We start from the raw sequence: 24,883 nt of genomic DNA on the forward strand, positions 1-24,883 counted from the left end.
ACGAACCCAGCTGAGAGAGAGATAGAGAGAGAGAGAGAGAGGGCAGAAGGGACACACGACTTCAACAGGGACGCACAAACACTGCTCCCCCCCCGGTAACACACCTCCGCGTCTCCCCGGGATCATGAGCCGGGTGGCCTCAGCTCTCCGGCGGACGTTTGGGATCGCACGCGAGCACGTCGGGACGGATCATCTGGGAAATAGATATTATTTTGTCCCGGAGCAGAAGACATGGACAGGTAGGTGTAGCATTGTTGTGCTAAAGTTAGCCCCCCTCTCCTGGAAACGTTTAACAACACCTGTAGACTGATTCAAATGCATTTTCTAAGCAGTTGTTACATTTATTATACGTAAGAGATTGTATAATATATTTATTACTTAAATGAGCACGCACCTCTTGTTTACAAATGGCTGCTCTTACTGACCTCTAGCTCAAACCCTTATATGACAATACAGCGTCCTTCACTGTATCTAGCATCTGAATTCCCCGCGTGTGTTGATGAAAAGTTTAATCTCATCTTCTTTCATCAACATGTCTCCACTTTCTTCCTAAATGTGTTGTTGTGTCTTCATCTATACCCTCTTTCACTCTTGTAGTACTTTAAGCGTGTCCCTAGATGGCGACACTATCTCATTATAGGCTTTTCATTAAAAAAAAAAAAAAAAGATAACTTATTTTTATATTTGATGAAACTCTCTGCAGTTTTTTTTTATAACTTGTTCTTGTAGGGGAGGCAGAATGTGGTGCAGTCATCACAGCTCCACTGCCTCCGGCCTTCGGACAGAAAAGGACTCCTGCACTGTTCACAGATGAAATGATTACTTGTCTAGGATGAGGATTTGGAAGGAGGTCACATATTCCTCCTGAGACGTGGCAAACAGTTCGCAATGCTCAAGCCAAGCAAGTAGATCTGTGTCATCGGGCTTAACCATGGTGGGATAGCAAGGACCATGTCTGTCTGACTGACTGGCTTACTGGCTGGGAGGTCAAGGACATGCTTGTCGACCTTTCAAAGTTGATGCCTGGGCTTACTGTGAGTCCTTCTCTTGTTGCCATGTCTTTCTCATACAGCATCCTCAAGAGATGTGTTTGGATGAGGAAGATGGTGAGTCATGGTTATCACTCCAGACAAGTGACATAAGGTTTGGTGTCATTTAGAACTGAGATATTGAAAAAATCTCCTTTGCTTTTAAGAAATAGAAGAAATAGAAAACAGTTATGGAAATTTCCACAATGGGATGGGGGGGTGGGACATCCTGATGAATTAAAGGCACACAATTCCTGTCCTTTCCTACTTCAATTCATTAGCAGCATCCAGACTAGATATCCCACGTTCCCCTCCCCACTCCACCTTAAATCATCAACAGCAGGGGTCCCACTCAGTCCATAGGCCACAGGTCAGGGGTCACAGGCCGAAGAGCACAGCCTTTGTCTGCTCCAGACATGACACCTCTTGGTTAACAAGCCATGGACAATTGGCTTATTGGTCACAATGGTTTATGTCTCATGATATTTGCCAGATTTATTGTGCATGACCAGAGTTTTTTCTCTCCAATTTATTCCGGATATTTCATTTGTGTTCTCTGAAAGTAGAGCACGGCAGTAATGTACTAATAATCTCATCCCACCTACTGATTCTTGTTTTTGTCACCCTCTCTTGGTGCCACATTACACAAGCCAGATACAGTTTATCTTTGACCTGCATAGAATAGATATCCTACAGTATATTTACATTTAGCGTTGCTTTTCCGAGAGGATGAAACTAAACTGTTTGGTTATGTTGTTTTGCCGTAGAGCAAATCACCTCTGGCAGGCTGCGGCCTTCTTTCTCACTGAACTTGACTTTGTGCTTCACCTTTTTCTCTGCAGTTTTCGGGAAAACTCGCGCCCACCTATATATTTATAATTCATAACATGGCTGTTCCTCCACCCCTGGCTGTCAGACTATTCAAATGAGACATCACAAGAAGCCCATTTTCCAGCTCGCTACAGGCTACCGCATCCACTGTCCGATCACAATGACAGAAAAAACGAGAAACACTTGTTTCCACGCACACGCACTCATAAATGCCAAACATGCACATGCTTGGAGACTAAATATACATTAAGCACGTAGAAATATAGGGTGCAAACATTTGTCTTCTTTTTTTTAATTCCACTCACCGTGTCCAGCCTTGTGGAACTAAAGCAGATGCATTATTCAGTCCATATGTCTTGCTAAAGCGAGCTCTTTTTGATCTTAAACTGATAGGCCAAGCGTGGGCTCAGGGCCTCAAGGCATGGACCGCAGGGCTTTCCACTGCAGCACATGAGTAGTGGTTGAAGTAGGTGAGGAGTCTTTTTCCTTTCTTTCTGTGGCTCTCACTTTTTCTCTTATCCCTGCCCGTTTCCTCTATTTATTTGTCCATCCCTACTGCTCAGTGCGTCCCTCTCTACCTTTAGCTATGCTTTGCTGCTCCCGTGTTCTACCTCTTTCAATCTGTTAACTTTAGAAAACTGGGACATAAGCAGTTCTGCATGCGGCAGGCCATATATGAGAACGTTAATGGTCGCTAAGGCAGAAAATTAAAGGAAGCAACTCAATTAACTTTAATTCACTATAGTTTTATTTGTATAGCCCCTAATCACCACATATATTATCCCAAGGCCTTTTAAATAAAATGGTTACTAGGAGCTTGTAGAATAGGAACAGTTGTGCAAGGCCCTGCCTGACATACACAAATGTATCTGCGGCGAACCTTGGTCTCCCGTTCACTTCCAATCTGTGCGAGCAAGGAGGCGAATAAAACATTTACTTCCCGTGGCGAAGCATTTGGCGCCATGGCTTCGTATGGAGTTCAACTTTAGTGAATTCTGACCTGCTGCATTCACTTCGCATTCACGTTTGTATGACAGGGGCTGAACTGTCCTATTTAAGGTCTGCCAGACAGGTTGTTATAACGTCAATAACTATAGATAATAATTGTTGAGTAGTGTCAGATCTCCTTGTCGTAGATGGTTTTGTTCTGTCCTAGTTCAGTAGTCTTTTAGTAGGTTGGGCCCCCCCTTTTTTTTGCGTTCTCATAGTCCTTCCTTCCCTTGCCCCTCCCTTTCATTGCTGCCTCTTGATTTTCTTCTTTGAAGCCAGTCCAGTAAAGATTTATATTCAAAACATCGGAACGGTTCATTAGTGTGGAGAGCTAGACCCAGCAGAAAGCTTAGGACGCCCCTCGCTACTCCAATGCTGCTTCACATCAAAATGAAAAGGCCTGGGTCTGAAGTACACACCGTAGGAGAGGGGAAGAAGAGCTGTGTCTCCGCCTTTAGAATAGGTCCAGCTACAGAGGCCTACTGTGCGCTGCACTGGGCCATGGCGCTGCACTGATTATTGTCTACAGGCAGGGCTACAAGAGAAAAGCCACTGGCAATCTGGACAGTGGTCTTTAGAAGGTCTTTGCCTTGGTTTTGGCTCCATAGAGCTGAATAGAGAATCTATATTCTCCTCTCTTTCTGTGTGCGTCTGTCCCCCAGGCCCCGGCTCTGCCTCACACTGCATGGGGCGCCATGTCATGCTGCCCAGATGAAAGCGAAGCATTCTGCGGACGGGCTCATTCGTCTTCGGCAGTGGGCCCGCAGCTTTGACGCCTGCCTTCCCTCCCTTTATTTAGGAAGAGAGGCACACTGACATTATCGGCCGCTGCAGGCACATTTGAAAATAATTGCCTGTATGATTGCTATTTTTCTTACCTCTTTGAGGAGATGTAGCCTTTGTCTTGGAATCAATGGCTGCTCAATACTGGACAGGGGAAAGACAGTTTCCTTTCATGTCTCCGTGAAAAGGATGTATTTTTAGCGCTATTCATTTTAACAGTGTGTGCCATTCAGTTTTAATCTATTGGTCCTCTGCACTGTGTGGAGAATGGAAGGGATTCAGAGGTTCTTCAGAGGTGTGCCACGCGGTTACAGAGAAAAGATGCATTGACTTGTCGTCCTATCACTATCCCTCTCTCTTTGTCTATTATTTATTTGATTCCCCGGCTCCTGTTCTATGAAGTGAAAAACTGAAAAGGCCTCACTTCTGTTATTTTCAGGATGGGCGACTCCTGGGACAGGGGAAAGAGGTGTGTGTGTGTGTGTGTATTGTTGCATTAGTGTGTGCTTCTGTGACTGTATACATGTATGCATGTGGCACAAAACATCACATTCTCAGTAAAGTGTGTGTGTGTATCTGCTTTGTATTCTCAAAAAAGAAGAGAAAAAAAAACGTGATTGTGTGTTTTCTCTCCACTTCATGCCCTAACACACTTAGCACAACAACAGATGGCTGTGTGTCATCAGAGCGTTGATTCAAGCCACATATTTCCATGAAAAGAGTCACAGCGGAGAGAGACGAGGGTCCAAATGGCTGTTTATTCTGCCACAAGTCATCCCCAGGGTGTGATGAAGGAAGGTCTATCCTACAGTAGGACACCAAGTCGGTGTTTACCACAGAGCAGCGATGTCCGGAGCCGCTACAGTAAATCATGTTAATTGATCAGCAGCTTTGCAATGCATGGGGTTTAAATGAAGGTTGTTTAATCATTATAGGAAAAACCAAGTGGCTTTAGCTCATCTCGCTGTATTGTGGGTGCCAAGTGTGTGTTTGTGTGTGTGCGTGTGGTGGAACATCATGGAGTGGCTTAACTACTTCATTAAAAAGGCATTTGAAAAGATGGATGCTGAAATGAGAAACAGGCACACTTATTTCCTATGGTAGAACATTTCACATTCGCCTAGTTCCAGGATCAGTGGTTTAAGCGTTTTGGAGGCCCATGGTGTTAACTTGCTCTATATTATATTTAAATTTCAGAATCCCATCTGTCTCAAAACCTACACATTCTAATTGAATGTTATTGTTTCTTCCTACTGCAAACTGATTTGCTGTCTGGTGAACAAATTCATCAAATTAACTTCTCTGTTTGGCTTCAAAGTGATCCAATGTCCGGTGCAGTCATGTCTCTGTTTGGTCAGATGGCCAGCGTGGTGTTTTGACACCTCAGGGCTCCGTGTCTGTCAGAAACTCAGCTAGGAAGACTGACAGACAGACTGACGCACAGGCAGACATCTCCTCGAGCCCTCCTCTGCTTATTCAATTCAGAATATTTTAATAACGCAGACAGGCAGAGAGAGAGAAATAAGGCTAGGAGTATAAGGGAGGAAAGATAAGGCCGGGGGAGACTCTCGGAGGGTGGAGAAGAAGGTGGGGTATATGGAAAGTGAGTGACAAAGAACAAGGGGGATGCTGACATATGGGGTGAAATTATAGAGCGGGGGGAAGAATGGAGAGAGTGAACGTGAAAGGAGGGTTTCTGACAGAAAGAGGGTGAAATGAGTGGGTGGAACAGGCAGACAGATAGAAGGGGAGAGAGAGAAGGTGGAGGTAGGTTAATGGCGGGAGGGAGTGAGGGGGGAGACTGGAGGTGCAAAGGAAGGGGGTTGGATGGGAGTGATGGAGGTAAATAGAAAGGGGTGGACAGCTTGGTGTATGGACATCACATGCATAGGCCTCAGAGGAGTCGGGGAGGAGAAAAGGGAAGGGTGGTGGGGGTTCACGCCGCTCCACGGCCGCACAAAGGACGCCGACTTCCTGGCTCAACATGCTCCTTTTCTATAACCCATCGGGCAGGGAAGAGACTTCAAGAGGATGGGTGGTCTTAAGCAGGAGGGGTCTAAAGTATCCCTTCCCACCCTCAAGTACGCCTGCGTTTAGTTAAAAGTAACACACAGGGGAAATCAGAGTATTCTCTTCAGCATGTTATTACTTCTATATGAATTATTCTCCTCTGTTCTGCCGTGAGTCGCTCAAGCCTTAGCGGGATTGAAAGCAACAGGGACAAACAGAATGAGGGCTGAATAAAACAAAACAAAAACTGAACGGCAGCAGCAGCAGGCCTACTTTGTGTCTCTAAGCTCCTCCTCTCTCCAGAACTGATGCAAAACAACGGCTGGCCTTCTCCCTCTAAACCTCATCACAAGACTCAGGGCTAATGGGTAACCATGGTTACAGGCCTCACACATCCTCACCATGCTTCTTTTTTTTTTTCCAGGGGAAAGAGATTGGAGGGAGAGCGGGGTGAGGGTTTTCAGTATTGGTACCTGGTTGCCCTTGTATCACTGATGCTTATCGGATCACTCCGTCTTCATAAAGCTGGCCATTACCATGCACGTGCTGGTCCCCCCCGCATCCCTCCCCTGCTGAGCTGTGTGCAGGAGAGGAATAAACCCGGCTCAACACAGGCGGGTGAGCGCTACATCAGGATGACTTTTTGTTCCACTGCAATGTCAGACCCAAAACGTGAAGAGTGAAGGGAAACAACCGCATCAGATGCATCAACTCTGCAACGGAAGTTCCTGGAGTTTTAGAACGGCTAAAGCAGAGAAGTTTGGAAACCTTGCTGCTCCGTTTTTAGTTTGAAACCTCCCGGGCTGCTTTTTAGTCTGGACGGGCAGAAACAGAGAGTTTTAGGGACAATGACGTTGACACTATTGCTTGCTGATCTGGTATTTTTGGTCACGATGTACCGTTCGCTGATTGGTCAGGCTCTTACCACATATCCCCCTCCAGGAAGAAAACGGCTACCAATGTAGAACAAAACATGAATGATTAATTACAAGTTGCTGACCCTGTTGTCTTTGCTAACAGCTGTTGTGCAGTTAAATTCCGCATTTTGCAATGATACCACTGTTTACATGTGTAGGAGACGAGCTATTATTCGAGCAATCTCCGAGAATTCTCCAACCTCATGCTCCATGTGCGTGAGTGGTCACATGATATGCGTTTTCAGGCACGCTAGTATTGACTGAGTAGGAAACTGATGAGCGAGATGGAGTTGCAAGTGGTAGCTTTTGTGAGAGAGACGTGCAGCACAAGAGGCCTGGAATGACATTGTGGAGGTGAAAGACTTCTCGGGTCGCCCCCAGCCGTTCTCACCTGGGAGCTGATGTGTGAAGTCAGGAGATTGTGTGTGCATCTGTGTGTGTGTGTGAGTGTTGAAGCAGGTGATGGAGTTTAGCCGGGTGTGTTCAGGGTTCAAAGAGCAACCCTCAGAGCGCATCACATCTTATTCTAACGAAGGGAGAGGATAGGCGTGCCTGCCGTTTGATTGGCTCCCGGTCTCGCTGCCACGGCAACCCCTCACCCATCCTGCCTTCCTGTCTCCTCCCCTCCAACCTCCCCCCGGTTCCACAGCCAGGCTCACACAGATGAGTCGTGCTCAGACAGGTGAGATGGCTCATGAATATTTATGTGGTGGGATTTCATTCCTCCTGCCGCTGGCCCCTCCCCCTCTTCAACGCAGTGCTGCGTTTGTCCTTCACGGTAAGAGGCAGTGTCCTCGCTCCTGTTCCTCAGGTTAATCTGCCTGCTCTCTAGCCACTGTGTGTGTGGTGTGTAAGTGTGTGTGTGGTGTGTATGTGTAAGTGTGTGTAGGTAGGTAGGTGGGTGTGAGTGTGGTTTGTGTGTGACACTGGTAAGTAGGTTTCCCCTAGTGAGTGATGAGAAGGCAGACCTGTCACAAGGGTGCCTGCTGAGCTCGAGAGCTCCTAACACCCCTCCTCCCTCTCTATCCCTCTCTCCCTCCTTCTCTCTGCCTCTCTCTCACTCCCTCTCAAGGTGGGGGAGACAGAGGGCACGGGTCTGAACTGTGAAACAGAATGAAGGCTTACAACCAGTTTGATGACTGTAGTCTGTGACAAGCGCAGACGACAGTACATGAAGACATTTATAAATTATAACATTAACATCAACATTTAGTAATACATACACAGTACGTGGAGTTATTTATATTACATAATATATATAATATGTATAATTCGTTTTTCAGACATTAACTCAGGTAACTAGTTATGGACATCATTTATTTTGTGTTGCTCATTATTTCAGCCACTAAACTGTGTTTGCTTTGTGTTTGGTTTTGTAAATTCCAACAGCTGCAATATTATTAGTGACAGCTTATACATTTGTTATATGTTAAGGGTTCCTTACTTTTCCTCTTCCTCATTTAAATCCCCTGTAAAAAAAACAGACAAACTAAGGAATTTTAATAAATAGTTTGTCATTTAGAAAATCAAAATTGTGTAATTTGAGTCATTGTTAATCTATGTTTTTTATATATATATATAGATGTCTATCTTGGTTTATGTCCTTGGGTCCGTGTACATTTGATTAAAAAAGAAAAATGCAAAGTAAAAAATATCTAGATTACATGGTAATGCAGCCCCTTTAATTAAAACCACAACACAAACAATGTGCCAGGACAGTTAATTCTGTTCTGCTACATTTGCTGAAGATTAGGCCGTTACACAGTGATGGTGTTCTTTAACAAACTCAACGTCCACAAGAAAGGTTGTTGTGGTTGTATTGTTTATCTCTCACACAAGTTTTTATTCATTCTTATATCAGTCCCTGTCAGGTAATTACATTTTCAGAGAGCTGGTGCGTTTCCTTTGTACTTGTGTGGTAAAAACAGAACAGCCTTGGCCTGCATGTTTTTTTCCCGCTGTTGTCCCAGATCAGAAATTACAGAGAGAGCGAGAATCACCCCAATCACACTGACAAGCATCCTCCCAATGCGTATGTGGTGGGAGGATCAGCCGTGTTTCATAAATATATGTACATACTGTATTTGGTATTCAAATCCAAGGATAAAAGCCGTGGTGGAAGGGGTTTAGTCATGCTGCAAAAGCAACAAGACAAGAGGAGAGCCATGTTGGAGTGTGACAGAGTGGAGGGGGAGATGCAACCTAGTGGAGAGAGACAGAGGGGAAAAAGTGGGTGCCTCTCTTTATGCTTATTAGTTCGGCATTAGCTGTAGCTAAGCACATTTCTTGTGGGGACTGTATCATAATTGTACCATTTCGCTCTGCCACCACCCACACCCAATGCAAATATGGATACGATCTGTTTATAATTAGCATATCTGTTAAATGTATTTGTTAGTATTGCCTAGAGAACATGCCTTTTGTTTTGCCGGCAGTTGTTTTTGGTGTTGTACTGGTTTCTAGGAAACCGTTTCTCTTAAGACACTTTAAGGCATATACATGTAAACAAATGTGAGGATCATAGAAAAGTGTTTTTAAGATGAAGTGGGAGCGAGTGCTGTGTTTTTTTTTGTCAGACCTTGATATCAGGAAAACTAAAGGGCTGCGGTGCTGGAGCCTGTGAGGCCCTTTCGTGACAACCTAGTGGGAACCAAAGCAGAACCGAAGCAATGCTAGCCTAATTAGCTGACCTGATTACTATACAGGCTGGAGAAAGTATGGAAGGGAATCATCCTTGCGAGGCGTGATTGGCTTTAATGGAATAAGTTTAAAACTAATAAACGTAAGCCACAAGCTGAGCCATAGCACAACTTCCTCTATACCCCCCCCCCCCACACACACACACGGTGCTTCTTCTGAGTGCCATCATTCATCCATCCCTGTGCCATAGCTATCTGTTATGGCTGAAGTAAACATTAAGGCCATCAGTCTGCAGCTTGCGTGGAGTCGGTTGCCTCCATTTGTCCATGTCCAGTCAGCTGTGGAGAAACGGTGATGGAATCTTGACAGATTGTCTGTGTTTTGGAGCGTGTTGTTTTTCCTTGCCCATCCATTTCTCTCCTCCTAGCCATGTTTGCCATGCATCATCTCCCTCTCTCTCTCCCTCTCTCTCTCTCTCTCTCTCTCTCTCTCTCTCTCTCTCTCTCTCTCTCTCTCTACCTCCTCCTTCCCTGGCTCATCATTTCACGGAGGGATGGAGGCGATGGACAGACATCCCGGCTACCTGCGAAGGAGGAGAAAACTATATGAAAACACAGCACTCGTCATTAGCGTGAGCGCTGTGTGAAGCTCGGCAGCGCCACACAAAGAAACAACACAACTGGCTCATCCCCCCCCCCCCCCCCCTTCTTTCAATTCTCCTGCTCTCTCTTGTTCTGTCTATATCACTCTCTGTCGCCCCCCCTCACCCTCTGTACCTCCGTCTTCATGTCATTGTGTGCCATGCCAAACTTGCCTAATCAGCAGATTCTACCAAAAATAATTGGCGGTGGCCTTGCTGCTAGCGAGCGCCGTGCTGTATACAGATAGGGGAGAGGAGCACTTAATATTCCTCGCAGCTCGCACCTCTCCTGTTGTCTGTGATATCTGACCTCTTTTGTCTCCTGCTCGGCTTGATGTTGATTTTGGAGGGCATTGTTAGCCGCTGCGCTGTGATTGGAGGAGGGCTGTCAGCGAGGGGGGCTGTGGTTGGTTGGGTTTAAGGGAGCCTCATTTGCATAAAGGCTTAGCCCAGATTTGGAGCCACTCAGCGAGATCTGAGGAGAAGGGCCCGAGGGCCACGAGGTAATCATCCATGGCCTGTCACAGCGTTGTCATCCCTCTGTGTATTTGTGTGTGTCTGTGCGTCTGTCTGTATCTGTGTGTCTGACTGAGCAGGAGCCTGAGAGCATTGTGTCTGCACCTCTTTGTGTTTGTTTGTATTCCTCTGCGTTTTGTATGCATCATTGTCGAGCATCTCCTGTCTCTGTGTTGCTGCCTCTCACTGTCTTTTTGTCTTTTTTTTTTGTTGGGTTTCCCAGGAAGACTTGTCCGTTCCAAGCGGATGGTAGAAGCAGCCAATCCCACAGAATACGAATATATAGAAGGCAGCATACCGATGGAGTGGGACGGTAAGTGTGGAGCGCATCATCACTGTAACACATTTTATCACTAACATGGATAAATGACAACGTTAACAAAAGAGCTACCCAGCAGAGTATACAAAGAGCTGCACAAATAAAATGGAATAACAAATTCACGACTGTATCTATTGGGGCCTAGGCTAATCCATTGATTTCTTTTAATTTATTTTTTATTTCATACTGTGCGATGGGGGTTGGGGAGAACGCGTATTCATGAGTTTATCAAAGACGCCTTCTGCTGGTGTTATACAACCGTAGCATAAAATAGTGTTTCGAATTTCTTACAACTGGATACAAACTGTTCCCTGTGTCTCAGACTGGCTTTATCCACCTTAAACCCCTCATCCTGCTTCGCCCCATCCCTCATGCATTTTCATCAGGATGCAAATAAGAAAGGGATAAAAGAGGCCCAGAATCCCTGTGCTAGCTGAGGGAAGAGTTAGAAAATCTCTTTCTCTCTCTCTCTGGCTCCCTTTAACCTGCTCTGCTGTGCAGCCAGCTCAGCCAAAATAGAGCTCTTTCAAAAAAAGAGATAGAGAGATGACAGACAGACACAGTTCGGCTCAGGAGCAAAAAGAAGGACAGAGGTATTGATGGAGAATGACAGAGTGTGTACTTTCAAATTCCAAGATCAGAGCGGATCCACACTTTCTCTTCTGAGACGCAGTGCTCAGTGGCCCTGCTCTGCCTCGACTAATGCAGCATTAGTGTTCTGAGCTCATTGTGTGGCTCGGATGTTTCACCATTTCGCTTGTTTTTCTCCATAGTTTGCTGAGAGGTATGAAACAAAACAAACCCTGGATGCACTCCCTCAACACGCTGGGTTACTCGGTAGTTCACACTGAGCTACTGTAGTGCCCTGAAACTCAGTGGCGCCGTAGCTGCAGCCTTTAAACATGACTGCAGGTTTTGTTTGTGCAGCGTATGTTTGTGTGGGTGTTCTCACTCTGTTTTCCTTTTTTTTCTCCTCCTCTCTCCTCCTCCAGCTTGGATCCGAGGCAGACGGAAGGAGCCCCCCTCCGTCGAGGTACGTCTCCCCCCCCACCCAGCTTCCCCGCTGTGCTGATGGTTGGACTCCAGGGGACTGGTTACATGGGAGGGAAAGATGGAAAAGAGAGGCTTTGATTTGTTTTATCTTCCAGTTTCGAACTGAATCCAGGAACTTTGGGGGACAGGTGTTAAAATAAACAGCAGCAGAAGTGCATTGATGGTGAGAGTGAGAGCAAAGACAGCCTCCGAACAAGGGGCTCACTGACACCATGTCCTAGTTTACTTTCTTTTTTGTCTCCAGCAGAAGCCTGCATCTCGGCTTTTTGTGTTTTATTTCTGGCAGTCTCCAAGATGGGAATGGTGAAGCAGTGCAGTTTTTCCCCTCGTGTACCTCTCACTGGGTTTATTGCTCTTATAATGTGAGAATGCTGGAAGTTATTTGGCCGGCAAAATGTGGGTCTATAGGAAATCCCTTGGAAGGCCAATACCCAGGCACTCTTTCTATCTCTCCGTCCTCTGTCCCTGCCAGTGGCCAATGCCATCCCCTGCCTCTATTGCCAGAACATTCTCTTCCAATTTTCTGCCTTGCGTCTGCCCAATAGCTGCCATCGACAGCTGGACAGTGTTGATGTGGCCAAGGCTTTACTCCCAGCACATTACCCTACCCCTTGTCACGCTCCCTCTCTTCCCGGTCCAAGCCGACATAAATTGATTGGATTAAATCCTGTCATTAACAGGCTGGAAAAGCAGCTCAGTATGTTTGTCTCTCTCCCCAAAGCGGGGCTTTTTGGCCACGTCTCTCCCCCTCTCTTTTCCAGTCCCTCAGTTCTGCCAACACACAACATCATTATGCCCAGTCCTCCCTTCCTTTTTGGCTGCCCGTATTGGGGAGAGGCTAACATCACTGGACACTAGCTGTGTCTCAAGTGGGTTACTATTCCACTGGTGGACCAAGTTCAGAATCTAATTGTTTCCATGAGCTGGAATGGTTGTTTGTATTACAGATGCCTCCTGTCACGTTAGTTTACCGAGCCGTTCCAAGCACTACATTTTTAACCAGAGTTTATTGGACCAATGTAGGTTAACTGAACACTCTTGTTCTTTTCCTAGTAAATGTCCCACTTCATACCCGACACATGCACACATTTGTTCCTGGAAGCTGCTGAGTGCAACTTGACATCCCTTCTACTTTTGACTAGTGAGCAGCTGATGTTCCGTGATTTGCTCCAAGACTCCAAAACAGAGGTGGTTGATTCAGGAGGGGAAAATCATAGCTGGTTTGGTGTTGCAGGATATTGTGGAGGTTCCATTAAGTGATTTTGGAGTCACAGTTTTGCAGAGTTAATGACAAAATTATGATATATAGTTGGGAATTACTTTAGACAATATGACATGAATGTCAACAAATGTCAATGCATTTACTAACATAAATAACAAATAATTCTAGGCCATATCCTTCTTTAAGGTTTTCCATCCTTCCTAAACCATGGGTGACATTGAATTACAAAAAGTCTTAAAAACCCAGAATAAACATGTGTGTCCACATTTTGTATTTTATAGGAGCTGGTGAAGAATGAGTCTTACAGGACGCAGATCAAGCTGAAGGCCAAGGAGGTGGAGGAGAAAGATCTGGCCCTGCAGGCGAAGGAGTATGAAGAAGGGCTGGTGGCGACTCCTGCGAGGACTCTGGCTGAAGGACATGCATCCGCCACTAGTTTCGGGAAGCAGGAGATCAGCGAGGAGCCCACCAGCACGGCAAACACATTTCAGCCTGGCTCCTGGATGCCCACCTCCAAGAAATAGACTGAGATGTCCACACACACTGAAGCTGCTGTGCAGTATATGAACTAACAGAAAAGCCCCACAATAAACACCGCCTTTGTGAAAGTGATATTCAATTTGTCAAGATATTTTTTTTTTTTTATTGGGGACATCATTCACAATAATCCAATGCAAGTGAGCAACACACAAAGATCTGACCTCAGTAAGGACCAGTTGGATCAACTCATCTTTCAGTCAGTCTCACATAATCCTGCATTAGGTTTCACAGAGGGGGTGTTTATTTCGAGGGAGTTTTATTGGTCTGCATTACATCATAAAGAGGTTTATATTTTTCTGGTACCTTTAGTATATTGAATATACACAGTCATCTTAAAGCTGTGATGAGTTATTTAATGTAGTTGAAAGGTTTGTTACAGTAAAAAAACACTGGAATTGCTCATTAGTACACCGGCTACAAATGTTTCAGGGATACTGAAACAAATAATTCTGTTAATTAAATCGGTATTACACCTGTGCTGAGGCAAATAAAAATGGTTTAATTACACATCAAGAATTCAGCTATGTCCAAAGAAATGATGCAGATGTAATTATCCTTAACAAAAGAAAGGGTTGAAGTGTAGAGATGAATAGAACGAGATGTGATGAAAGCAGGTGGGAAAGTTAAACGCTGAGGGAAAGATTAAAGAGCACATGTGAAATTAAATGAAATCTGTCCAGTCCACAGTGTAATGAGACCGTACTTACAATAAATGCTGTGTTAATGGTTCTGTTCATTATGAAGGTGGTGTCCACTGCTTTTAAATCGAGGCCTATTAATCACAAGTTGAAGTCATGAATAGTGTTAACAGTAAACTGAAGCTCTTTCACCCCGGGTCAGACTTTATGTTGGCTACAGAGCTGATGAAGAAAGGAGCTTAAAACATAAAAGCTTGAGGACTTGTAAAAAATCCAACAGTTGAAAACATGGTCGTCTTCCTACACATGTACATTTTTTTTTCTCTAAATGCTCTCAGGAGATGCATCCAGGGATGAATAAAAGTTAATGAGGAAGAAAAAGGGGAAAACGAATATGCTGAAATGTGCATTTGTCCGCCTGTCTGTGTTCAGAATTATCGCTTTTAACTGCTTCTTTAAAGGCTCGCGAGTGCTTAGAATTACAGTACCTATAAAAACTATTCATCCCACTGGACTTTTGAATGTTTTATTATTGTACAACACTGAGTCGCAGTGAATGTAAAACCATCTTTTAGACTAATAAACGGAAGACGACTCAAATAATATGCAAATACTTATGTTGAAAATATAAAGTGAATAAAGATAGGATTATTGTTGCTTAACAGTAAAACCTGGTCTAAATAATCCTAGTTGTGTGACAGTCAGTAAATCACATCCTGACTGCATGCCATATGGTTTATTGTCACACAAAACGAGGGGCTGAATACTTTTTAAATAGTTTTAATTAAAATTGCATGTGTTAATTCCACAAAAAAGATTTTTCTTATCAACCATGAAAACTTTATTGATTAAAAAGTTATAATTTGGATACTTTGCGAGTGACGTGGAGAAAATGTTCCAGTTTGCTCGTTACATCGTCAATTCAGCAGAACAGAGATGCCAACAATGGAATGCAAGGTGTTGCAACAGCTGCACAATATTATCAGCGGATTTCTGTATAAAACACATCATACAGATAACCACTGCGCTCTTGCTGACCTAAGTCCCACCGGGACAAGCCTCCTCCAGGCAGTACTGTCCGTCTCAGCACTATTAGGCCTGTGGGGCCACTGTCCCTCCTCCTACCCCGGACATGAGGCGTGGTGGCCCTGTGCTGACGGTAGGGCTGGGACAAGGAAGGGCACCATGTCATTATTTGGAATAAGGAGGGCTGTGAGCGTGGTGGGTGCTCCTCCTTATTTTTGTTTTCTTCTATGCCCCCATCCTACCCTCGCAGACTCAGTCCTTCTTGGTCCTCTTGGTTGCCTTGGCTATGTTTTCCTGACGTTTCTGCTTTTTCTTCTGGTCCCGGTCACGCACCTCAATCATCTTGGCCAGTTTCCAGGACAGCAGTGCACTGGCGATGAAGAGAGGGGTGAGAGCCAGTATGACAGTGGTGAGGAAACCATAGGGGTCTTTGGCGGCCCACTCCACCACGTACTCTGCCCATGCCCGAACGTCAATCATCCTGCTCGGGAACGATGAGGATTAGTTGGACCTGAGGAGAGGGGGGGGTACCAGAAGAGAAAGGAGTGAATAACCAGGGCTGCGTGATGCGTCAATAAATAGTAAATATAGCTAAACATAAGATACTCTTTCAATAATGATTCTAAGAGTGGCCAAGTTGATTGACCAAGTCTACTTTAAAAGCATGTGATTTTCTGGAAATGATCACTGAGTCACTGTTTCAGTCATCTGTTAAAGAAAGGAGCCAAACATTTGCTGACTCACGCTTCTCATATGTGATGCTTGGCTGCTCTTCTCTGCTTTCATCAGTGTAAATTGATTATCTTTGGGTTTTAGACTCGGCTATGGTTTCATAAAGAGAAATTAAACCACATCATTTGACAACAATAGGGCTGCACGATATAGACAGAAAATACATCAAGATAAAAATGTTCATAACAGCTGATATGGAAAATTATCATGATAAATGTGCCAGGTTATTACTCCCGAGTGAAAGTTATGATTTTAAACTCCTCTGTGGGTAGAGAAAGACAAACACTTTAAAAGTAAAACATTTTACAAATCTGAGGTAGATCAATTACATGTTAAACTTCCTCGCTGTCAATACATACGCATTATATCAATATACATAATAATCTTCTCATTTTGCCATTTGGCTTTTCACCCTATCCTGACATTACATTAACTAAACATAAATGAAAAAGAGAGCACAAACAGAAATAACATTAGACAATGTAATAAATCATATACACAACAGTTTCAGGGACATTCTAGCAGATTTAATACTTCAATTCTCTCTCTGATGCTATAAAAAAACATTCCTATAAAACGTTTCAGCTCAGTTATTTGCAGCAATACAGACAATGACCTTAAACACACAGAAATATTAAAAGGAATAGCATTACTATGTATATTATTATATAGCATATTCACAAGGTTGTCCTGTTTTGGGTTAAACCATTTATGAGGAGATATTCGATTATAAGGAAATAAGGAGAAGCACTGAAACAATGAGTTGTGTAACTGATAATGATTTGTCTGCTTTAAATATAAAACTAGTGGGTTTGATATTTTGAAAATTTCAGATCTCCTTTGGAGAAAATCTTGATTTAATAACAGGTTGATTCAATCAGGAGACAACAAGGAAGTGGTCTCAGACTTTTGAACTGCATACGGTGACAAGTCTGGTGGTTGATAAACACTTAATAACAACTGTTTATTTAGTTGGTTCACTTAACGTAGAAACTTTATATTTATTAACATGACTAATCTCAATAAAGGGTCATACGTTTCCTGCTCGTCCCTCATAAACCTGCTAATGGCCACTGGCTAACTAGCTAGCTAACGTGACACGTATCCACAACCGCAACAAACCATTTAACCTGAATGCAGCTCGAATCAAACCAGTGTAGTTGACACATGCTCTCTGTCTGCCACTGGGATTGACTCTGGATTACTGAGCCTGTGGAGGAAATCACTTTCTACCAGCGTTAGCTCCGCTAGTTAAACCGCTACACGTCCATAACGGGCCGGAGGAGCCGGGGCGCTGACTCTCGGCCTAAACAGCACAAATATATCGATTGTGAAAGCAACAGAACGACGAATCTATGTTTCCGTGTCAGTTCGTGTTAGTAAAAACACGATAAATCTGGAGTTAACTCACCAATGTGTCGTGATTAGCGGTTCTATCCACGAAGATCAGATTCAGCTCCTCCTCCCTGTTCCGGGAACTGAAACGGGTGTGGCCTTTGAGTCTTCCTCGCTCCTGATTGGATATGAGGCTTTTCGTTACAAGACGGGTAATGTAGTTCTTAAGTATCAAACACTGGATTGGTTGAACGTCATAACACAGAAAATCCAGATTTTTGATTGCTGGTTGGACAAAAATGGGTTTAATAAGTTAACCATGGTTTCAGACAGTTATTATAGACAATTTGACGTTTTATTCTCTAAATAATTAATTGATCATCGAATACAATAATGATCAGATTGGTGGAAAATTAAAACCATTTTTTGTAGTCTTACAGCACTTCTATGATGATACTACCCCGCATGTGGTTTTTTATGTGTTTATTATTTGACACACATGTAAAATCGCAACACAGCTATACAACAAATATCTCAATATAAACAACGGTTCAGGCTTTAAAAGGAGATCTTGACACAGAATTCATCTACAGGACCAGCACGAAGTTGGAAGACCTGTCATAGTTGGTACTGTACTTTTTTTTAAATATAATTAAAATTACGAGCATCAATATGATACAGGGTAAATCTGGGTCTTGTCGCTTTTCCAAATAATAGTCATCCTTTGCAAATATATACATGACTTTGAGCGTCATTTATGTGCTCATATGATCCCTAAAATATCTCTAATCTATTGATAAGGCGGTAACACTATTTAATTGTTTTTAATCTTAACCCTATAACCTCTTTATCCATAAAAATATAAGTATTTTAGAAATAGGAACAGATGTCAGGTGACTGAACTGAATTATTGTTGAATCCATTTTTCATTTTGTTATGATTTATAATGGGTGAAAAAATAAAGAAATAAAACGTGTCTTTGTGAGGAAATCAAAGTGTTTGAAGTCTCTTGATCCATTTTGGCAACAACAGAATGGACCTGCCAGGGACCGGACAGTTACAGATTGAAACACTGATTATCTGTAAAGGTTTGAGGATAGGACACCCTTGCTTTTGCCCATAGAAAGAATATGAATAAGTGAACCACTGTAAAACCAAGTCTACTAGACATGAGGAAAGTCAAATGTTGGTTCTGTTGAAAAAGCACAACGTTGTCCAGTTTGTTATTGGATAAAGAATCGGACCACATCTCAGGGTTGCTGAAACTTCTAATCATGTGTGCACAAGCGTTCTGTCTGAAGAAAAAAACAAACGATCAGTGTGCGAAAGAACAGCAAAAGGCTCCACTGGCCCACTGAGAAAGATGACTAACATAACAAAGGAGGACCTGCTGGCTTTGTGAACTTCCTGTGGGGAAGTATTGAAACCAAATCAGGTTAGGCCACATCTGCTCTGTCCATACGGCATGGATCACTTTCAGAGCAGTTCAAAGGCCAGCCTTTTAGACCTACTCACAGAGGAAGGACAGGGGCAGCTGGGAACACACGCAGAAGTCAGACACGTTGCGAACACACATTCTGGTTCACCAGCATAGTTTTGGTCAATGCTTATAGACAAACATCCTCAATCTGGTGGCTTTTTCGTTATACGATTATAATTATTAGCTTCTGCTACATGTCTCATCAGGCTGGGAGAATCTGGACGGTGGGCAACGCAGCCGCACCCTAGCCCCTCCTACGCCTCCTTTTCATGGGCTGTGGGGAGAAGTTTGCCTTTGGGGCTCCCTGCCAAAAATCCTTCCCGGCAGAGGCTTCAGTTTTCAGTCGCGGTTTAGTTAATTTTAGGCAACAAAAACTTCTTGGTAAGGTTTAGGCAACAAAAGCATTTGGTTGAGGTTTTTGGAAAAGAGCATGGTCTGGATTAAAATACACCCTTTCACAACATTAACCACGTGCAAAGGATTTCTGGCAGAAAGCCTTCAAGGCAAACATCTCCCATGTGCTTTTCATGATACAGCTACGGAACTAACATTATCAACAGACAAGGAGGGCGGGGGGCCCATCCATAAAATTACTGCACCACAATTTACAGTTAACCAGCTCCACTAGTGGTGTGAATCATAATGATTACAAGAAAAACCACTCGTCTGGCCAGTCCTTAAGGAATTACCAATATCCTTTGATTTTGATTTTTTTCTGCTGCGAGTAGACCTCAACTATAAGACTGAGTAAAGAGCATGTGTGCAGCAAGCATGATGAGATGCAGACGTCTTAAAGGGGTCCTCCAGCAATTCAGAGTTGTACTCTCTCAAAGTTGGGAGACTTGCACGATTAAAGAATGGTCAGAATAGATGGAGTCGAGGCCTGTAGATCTGAATCTAAAGTCAATATGAGTCAAGCTCCAAAACACAGATCAAACACAGTCTTTAAAGAATCTGGCAAATGCCCACGCCATTCAATCTCTGGTCTGTAGCAAGCTTACTGTTTAAAGTTTTAATATCCCAATTCAACATAATCCTGATTGCTGGATTAACCGCTTACCGAGTCCCCATGACAGTTTCATTATTTCTCCTGGCACAAAGAAATCTACCAGTGAACCTACTGTCGAGCTAAAATGTCACACACTGGAAAGTCAATTGAAGGTTAAAGAGAATTGTCAGAACCACGGATGACAGTAATTGATGGCTGTGGCGTGACATATCTGCTTTGATGCAACACTACTACTAGTGAGATTTCTGTGTATTAACTATATGACACACAGAAAAAAATGCAAGCAATTTGATAAAACAAAACAAATGACCACTTTATACACTTTAAAAAGTTCCAGTAGTTTACAAGAGTTGAATACAAACTCACAACACGGAGGACGCATCATAACCTAGTGGATACAACAGCCTACTTCAATGGTGATAATTACTATAAAATTAGGGATTAATCAAACTGGAGTTGACCTGGAGCCACTGCGGTTCATTCCAGTCCGACTGGATACCTGTGACAAGTGGATTGTCCCTTCAAAAATAAAGATAAATATTCAGAATGTGGGAGACAAAGAGAAAGCCTGTCTTGCTTTGTCCTTATGCTTGCAGCATAGTAAGAAGTTTGGCTACTGACTTACGACTGGACCACAATGACTGATTAGCGACTGCAGAGGACAAGCATGTCCAGCTCCATATCTTTATGTCCCTCCTCCCACGCCCTCTCTGCCTTTGACAGCTGAGAGTCCCCTGGACCCGGCCTGGAAAACAACCATCACGTTGTTACTGAAGGGGCCAGGACCCGGGGTGGTAGCAGAGGCACCAAAGGAAAAAAGTCAGTTTCCTTGCCCCCTTTCAGCCCTGTGGGAAACTCCGGGGCCGCCCCTGGATTAAGTCCCCGCCTTCAAACTCAAATAAGAAGGAAACATCAAAGGCCGTCGGCCGCCGGGGCTCCGCCCTCGCGCTCCCTGACGGCTTCACAAAGGATTTGCCGACGTTCGGGAATTCCGCCTCCACTTCCTTTTATAGCGCCACTCGTGCGCTGGCAGCTCTCCAGGATCCCACCCACCCCGGTTACTTTGACAACACAAAGGACTTCACGGAACTCGCATGCGCCGCCCACCTTTCCAAATAAGGGCAGCCTCTCCATGTACGGCAAACAATCGGTGCGAGATTGCCCTTTTCTCTTCCTTATCCCGTTTATATGATCGGAGAGGAACTGCGCTTCAGGTTGGAAGCGGTGCGATCATGGCCGAGCGAGTCCAGCAGCCCCCAGCCAAGCGGCTCTGCTGCCGGCCCGGCTACAACCCGGCATGCAGGCAGGGGCAGCGGGCTGGAGGAGTCCTGTGTGGCGGCGCGGGGTCCGCTCCGGGAGGGTCGGGGAACGGGAAAACGCACAACCCCGAGTCGCTGCTCGACATCGCGGCGCGCCGAGTCGCGGAGAAGTGGCCGTTCCAGCGGGTGGAGGAGCGGTTCGAGCGGATCCCGGAGCCCGTCCAGCGGAGGATCGTGTATTGGTCGTTTCCGCGAAGCGAGAAGGAGATCTGTATGTACTCCTCTTTCAACGCCGGGGGAGAGGAAAGTGGAACTAGCGGGGACAGTAATGACGAGAGCCAGCTGCCTTTCCTGCGGGGTGTCACTCTGCTGGAGGGCGGCTGGGTGGACAACGTATTGCAAGTCGGTGAGTGGACTATAACGATACCGTAACAGTGTGTAACCAACAAAAACAACCTGCCCAACTCGCACTGTTGGCCCTTTTTTTCCGCCATGGAGCCGGGCAGGACTTTTGAAAGGGGCTTGTGTTCGCCTCCCGTAGCCTCGTCTATCATAAACAATGCGGGGTATTTCACTCTGCGAGCCGTGCGAGGGGAGCTCGTTTCCACACGAGCCCGTAATAGTAGCCCACTTCTCCCTGGTTTTGCCCAGTGAGCTGAGCGCATTGAATCGCCCAGAGCCATCCCGATTGGAAGCTTAGCACTTTGTTCCTATTTTTTTGTGTCTTTCCAGCTCTCCGTGCCCCCACCGATGGGTGCGCAGACAAAAGCCCCCTATATCTTTTCACCGCTGGCTAAATAGACGATATTTAGACAGGGTGGGAGGGACGGTGATTTAAAGCCACAGCGCTTCTGTTTTGTTTGCCAAACACCTTTGTGAGACAGACAGAGGGCTTTTCTTGTGCCTTCCCAATATTCAGTCAAAGCCCCAGCTATGTGCAGCTGATAAAGGCAAATATTCATTTTTTCTCTCTCCCTCTCTCCTCTCGGCTGCATTATTTGTGGTAAAGCTGGGAGTAAACAGAGGTGCTGTAGGCTCAGCAGCCCCCTGCCTGCCTCTCTGCCTGGCTGCCTGCCTTTGCCTGAGCCACAATATTTCACTGCATTCGTCAGTGCAATAGACTCAGCTGTCAATCCGACTCCCCACCCTTGGAAACGGTTCAGGATTCTAATCCCATTACCCTCCCCAGTTCATCAGAATCTTAATGCATTCTGCAAACAAGATTTTATGCATGATCTTCCTCCCTCCCTCGCCCTCTCTATCTCTCTCCCCTGCTCCCCCTCTCTATCTCTCTCTCGCCAGTCTTGGCTTACTATCCCTCCAAAGAATCTGTGTGGAGATGGCTTCAGCTCTTGTGGGCTCAGAGAATGTGCAGTGCACAATAGTAGCCATGGAGCAGGCAGACAGGCAGGCAGCTCTCCCTCCCTCGCTGGCCTGTTTACCAGATTCCCCAGCATTAGGCTCATTTATGTGCTCGCTCTTTTGGGGGCTTCAGGAAGCTGAACACTCAGCTCGGGGTGAAGTGAAAAAGTGCGAGGATATACAGTGTGTGGGTGCACTTTTGGAAAATAGTCGGAAAGAGTGGCGAAGAGGGTGACTGGGCTCTGCATGTGTTTTGTTTGTGTGTGTGAGAGAGAAGGAGTCAGTGTGTGTGTGTGGGGGGGGGTTTGATAAACACAGAGGGGGGATTGTGCATGCGTCTGTTTGTGCATGTGTGTGTCTTGCTCTGCACGGGCTGTCAGTCTCGTCCTGCATGCTCACAGAGAGTGGAGGATGACAGGCGAGCGCACAGCAGTAGGAGGGCATGTTATGCTGATTACAATTTTCAGCCAAGATTTTATTTTTTTGTAAGCTGGGTAAAATAAAGCCAAGGAGGAGAAAATGATAAATAAAAGATGCAATCTACTCCAGGGGACAGGCAGCCACTGGAGGATGAGGGTTTAAAAGCAGGGTAGCATGGGAGGGGGCTGTCAGCCACATCACACACCACATGCATTGGCCCATCAAACGCGTACAGTGGGTCTGGCCTGGAAAAAAAGTGCATGGTGCTTGTGAGGGTGTGTATGTCTGTGCACAGCGTGTGTGTTGCTTTGTGTGGCTCCTTGTGTGTGTGCTGTCAGTGGGATGGGATTCAGTGTTGATGATGAAAGACAGTAGAGCGATAGAATAGATGTGGAGGTTATTGTGTATGGGGGGAAAAGCTAATATACTTGAATGGATCTGCTGTCGCTGTATTCCTCTCCTCCCCCTCTCATCTCCTCTTCTGCCTCCCTCTCTCCCAAGTGAGCAGCTATAAAACTCTCCATATTTACTCCCCTAAGGCCAACTACCAGCCCCCAGTCTCCTGTGATTATTTATCTTTTTCTCAAAGACATTAATCACACGCTTTTCCCTTTTTTCCCCTCCATCCCGTTCCATACATCAGTGCGGCAGAGGAGAGCGGATAGGGGGGATGGCGTTTAAGGGGAAGAGCAATAGATCGGGTGATATCACGAAAAAGAGGGGAAGCCTGGAGGGGAAAAGTGGGTGGAAAATGCAAAAGAGGAGCGAGGCATGGAAATGGTGATTGCAAGAGAAGGGGATGCATGAAACTAAAGAATGAATGCAGAGAAGGGGAGAGAGTGAGATGGATGGGTTGTTCTTTCTCCCATGCGAGCTCATCTGTTCCAGTGCCAGCATTTGAGATAAATATTCATATATGAATGCAAGTGTTATCTAGCAGTTTGCTGCGCCTCGCGTTGCAACAGCCCAGCTCCGGTCCTCTTGCACTCGTCGGACCGGTGATGAATTTGCCAGCTACCGAGCCACATATCTAACCACAACCTGGTACGAAAAGGTCCTAGCTGTAATAATAGAAGGCAACTATCTAATTACGTATACTATGCATGTTGCTTTGGAAAGCAGGCCGCTAACAAAGCTCTTCTGCCATAAAAGTGATATTGTCGTGAGCGGATCAAAGAAATCTCCATGAATCTCACCGGTCTGCCAAGTTTCACTCTTCCTCTTCCTGTCAATCACAGCGCACCGTGCTGCAGCCGAGCATCATTTCCAGCTATAGGAAAACTTCCAAAGGTGCCTGCTCACGTCTCAGCATCTGTTCTCCAGCCCCTCTTGTGTAATTTAGACTCACTGTGCTGAATCGAAGGCTAGCATTATGGTGCCCCCGTCCTCTAATTATAGAATTCTAATCCTATGGCTCTAACATGGCATGACAAAGCATGTTTGCACTTCATTACCCTCCTTCCTGTTTTAGTCCTCCAGTCTGGGTCAAGTTCATCCCCTCTTCACTCATTCACATATGACACGCACTGTCCTGCTCCTCCTCCCCTTGACCCCTAATCCGTGTGTTTCTAGCTCCCACCCCCCATGTCTGCCTCCAGGGCTTTGTGCCAGAGGAGTTAAAGAAGAAGAAAAAAATAATACATGGCCCCCACCACCACCATCACACACACACCACCACCTCACTCTTACTATCCTGTTACCGTAAGCCCCATGTCCCTAAGGAGAGACATACTGATGCCTGGCATATGTCGCTCTCTGCAATGTCATTAGCGTGGGCTACATGCTACAGCCTGTTTATCCCGATCCCCTTGTTAGGCTAATTCTTCACATGAAGCTACACGTCAGTTTATCATGCTGCTGCTCCAAATCTGAGTGATGAGGTGGACACTTTGCAGAGGCTGCTTTAAATTCAGCTAGCATGAAAGTAGATATGCATATACTGTAGCCTATTTTGGTGTATTTTCCATGGTGGTGTTGTTGGACTAGATAGCCTGTAATATTTTGCCTTTCCACTGCCCAAAATATCACTGAATGTCCATGGCGGTCATGCCTTTTTGAGTGTGAATGTCATCTTCCTCTGCTCCACCTATTCCAGAGACGAATTGTGTGTGTGAGTGCGTGTGTGTGTGTGTG

General features: G+C 45.1%; 3 protein-coding genes across 4 annotated transcripts in view; 2 read left to right on the forward strand and 1 right to left on the reverse strand.

Moving 5' to 3' along the window:
* The first annotated feature begins 12 nt into the window (after positions 1-12).
* ndufaf2 (NADH:ubiquinone oxidoreductase complex assembly factor 2) lies at positions 13-14,232 on the forward strand. 2 transcript variants are annotated; one of them, XM_053420461.1, is made up of 5 exons: positions 96-239; positions 6,067-6,260; positions 10,579-10,668; positions 11,667-11,707; positions 13,231-14,232. In XM_053420461.1, the coding sequence occupies exons 1-5, from the start codon at positions 232-234 to the stop codon at positions 13,471-13,473; spliced, it is 576 nt and encodes a 191-aa protein (XP_053276436.1). In that variant the 5' UTR covers positions 96-231; the 3' UTR covers positions 13,474-14,232. The 2 variants fall into 2 exon arrangements, with proteins under 2 accessions (XP_053276437.1, XP_053276436.1); XM_053420462.1 differs by lacking the exon at positions 6,067-6,260 and having other exon boundaries at positions 13-239.
* Positions 13,822-17,413, reverse strand: smim15 (small integral membrane protein 15). Its single transcript, XM_053420464.1, has 2 exons — positions 17,297-17,413; positions 13,822-15,664 (listed from the first exon to the last, which is right to left on the reverse strand). Exon 2 carries the CDS (start codon positions 15,631-15,633, stop codon positions 15,406-15,408), a length of 228 nt encoding a protein of 75 aa, XP_053276439.1. The 5' UTR covers positions 15,634-15,664; positions 17,297-17,413; the 3' UTR covers positions 13,822-15,405.
* Positions 17,414-20,941: 3,528 nt separating this feature from the next.
* The window catches only part of LOC128438854 (zinc finger SWIM domain-containing protein 6), a 43,878-nt gene continuing 39,936 nt past the window's right edge, over positions 20,942-24,883 (forward strand). Inside the window, exon 1 of the mRNA XM_053421595.1 lies at positions 20,942-21,374. Within this exon, the coding sequence (XP_053277570.1) occupies positions 20,942-21,374 (433 nt within the window). The remainder of the gene's footprint in view (positions 21,375-24,883) is intronic.

The sequence above is a fragment of the Pleuronectes platessa genome, chromosome 4, assembly GCF_947347685.1.
Source record: "Pleuronectes platessa chromosome 4, fPlePla1.1, whole genome shotgun sequence".
Taxonomy (NCBI): Eukaryota; Metazoa; Chordata; class Actinopteri; order Pleuronectiformes; family Pleuronectidae; genus Pleuronectes; species Pleuronectes platessa.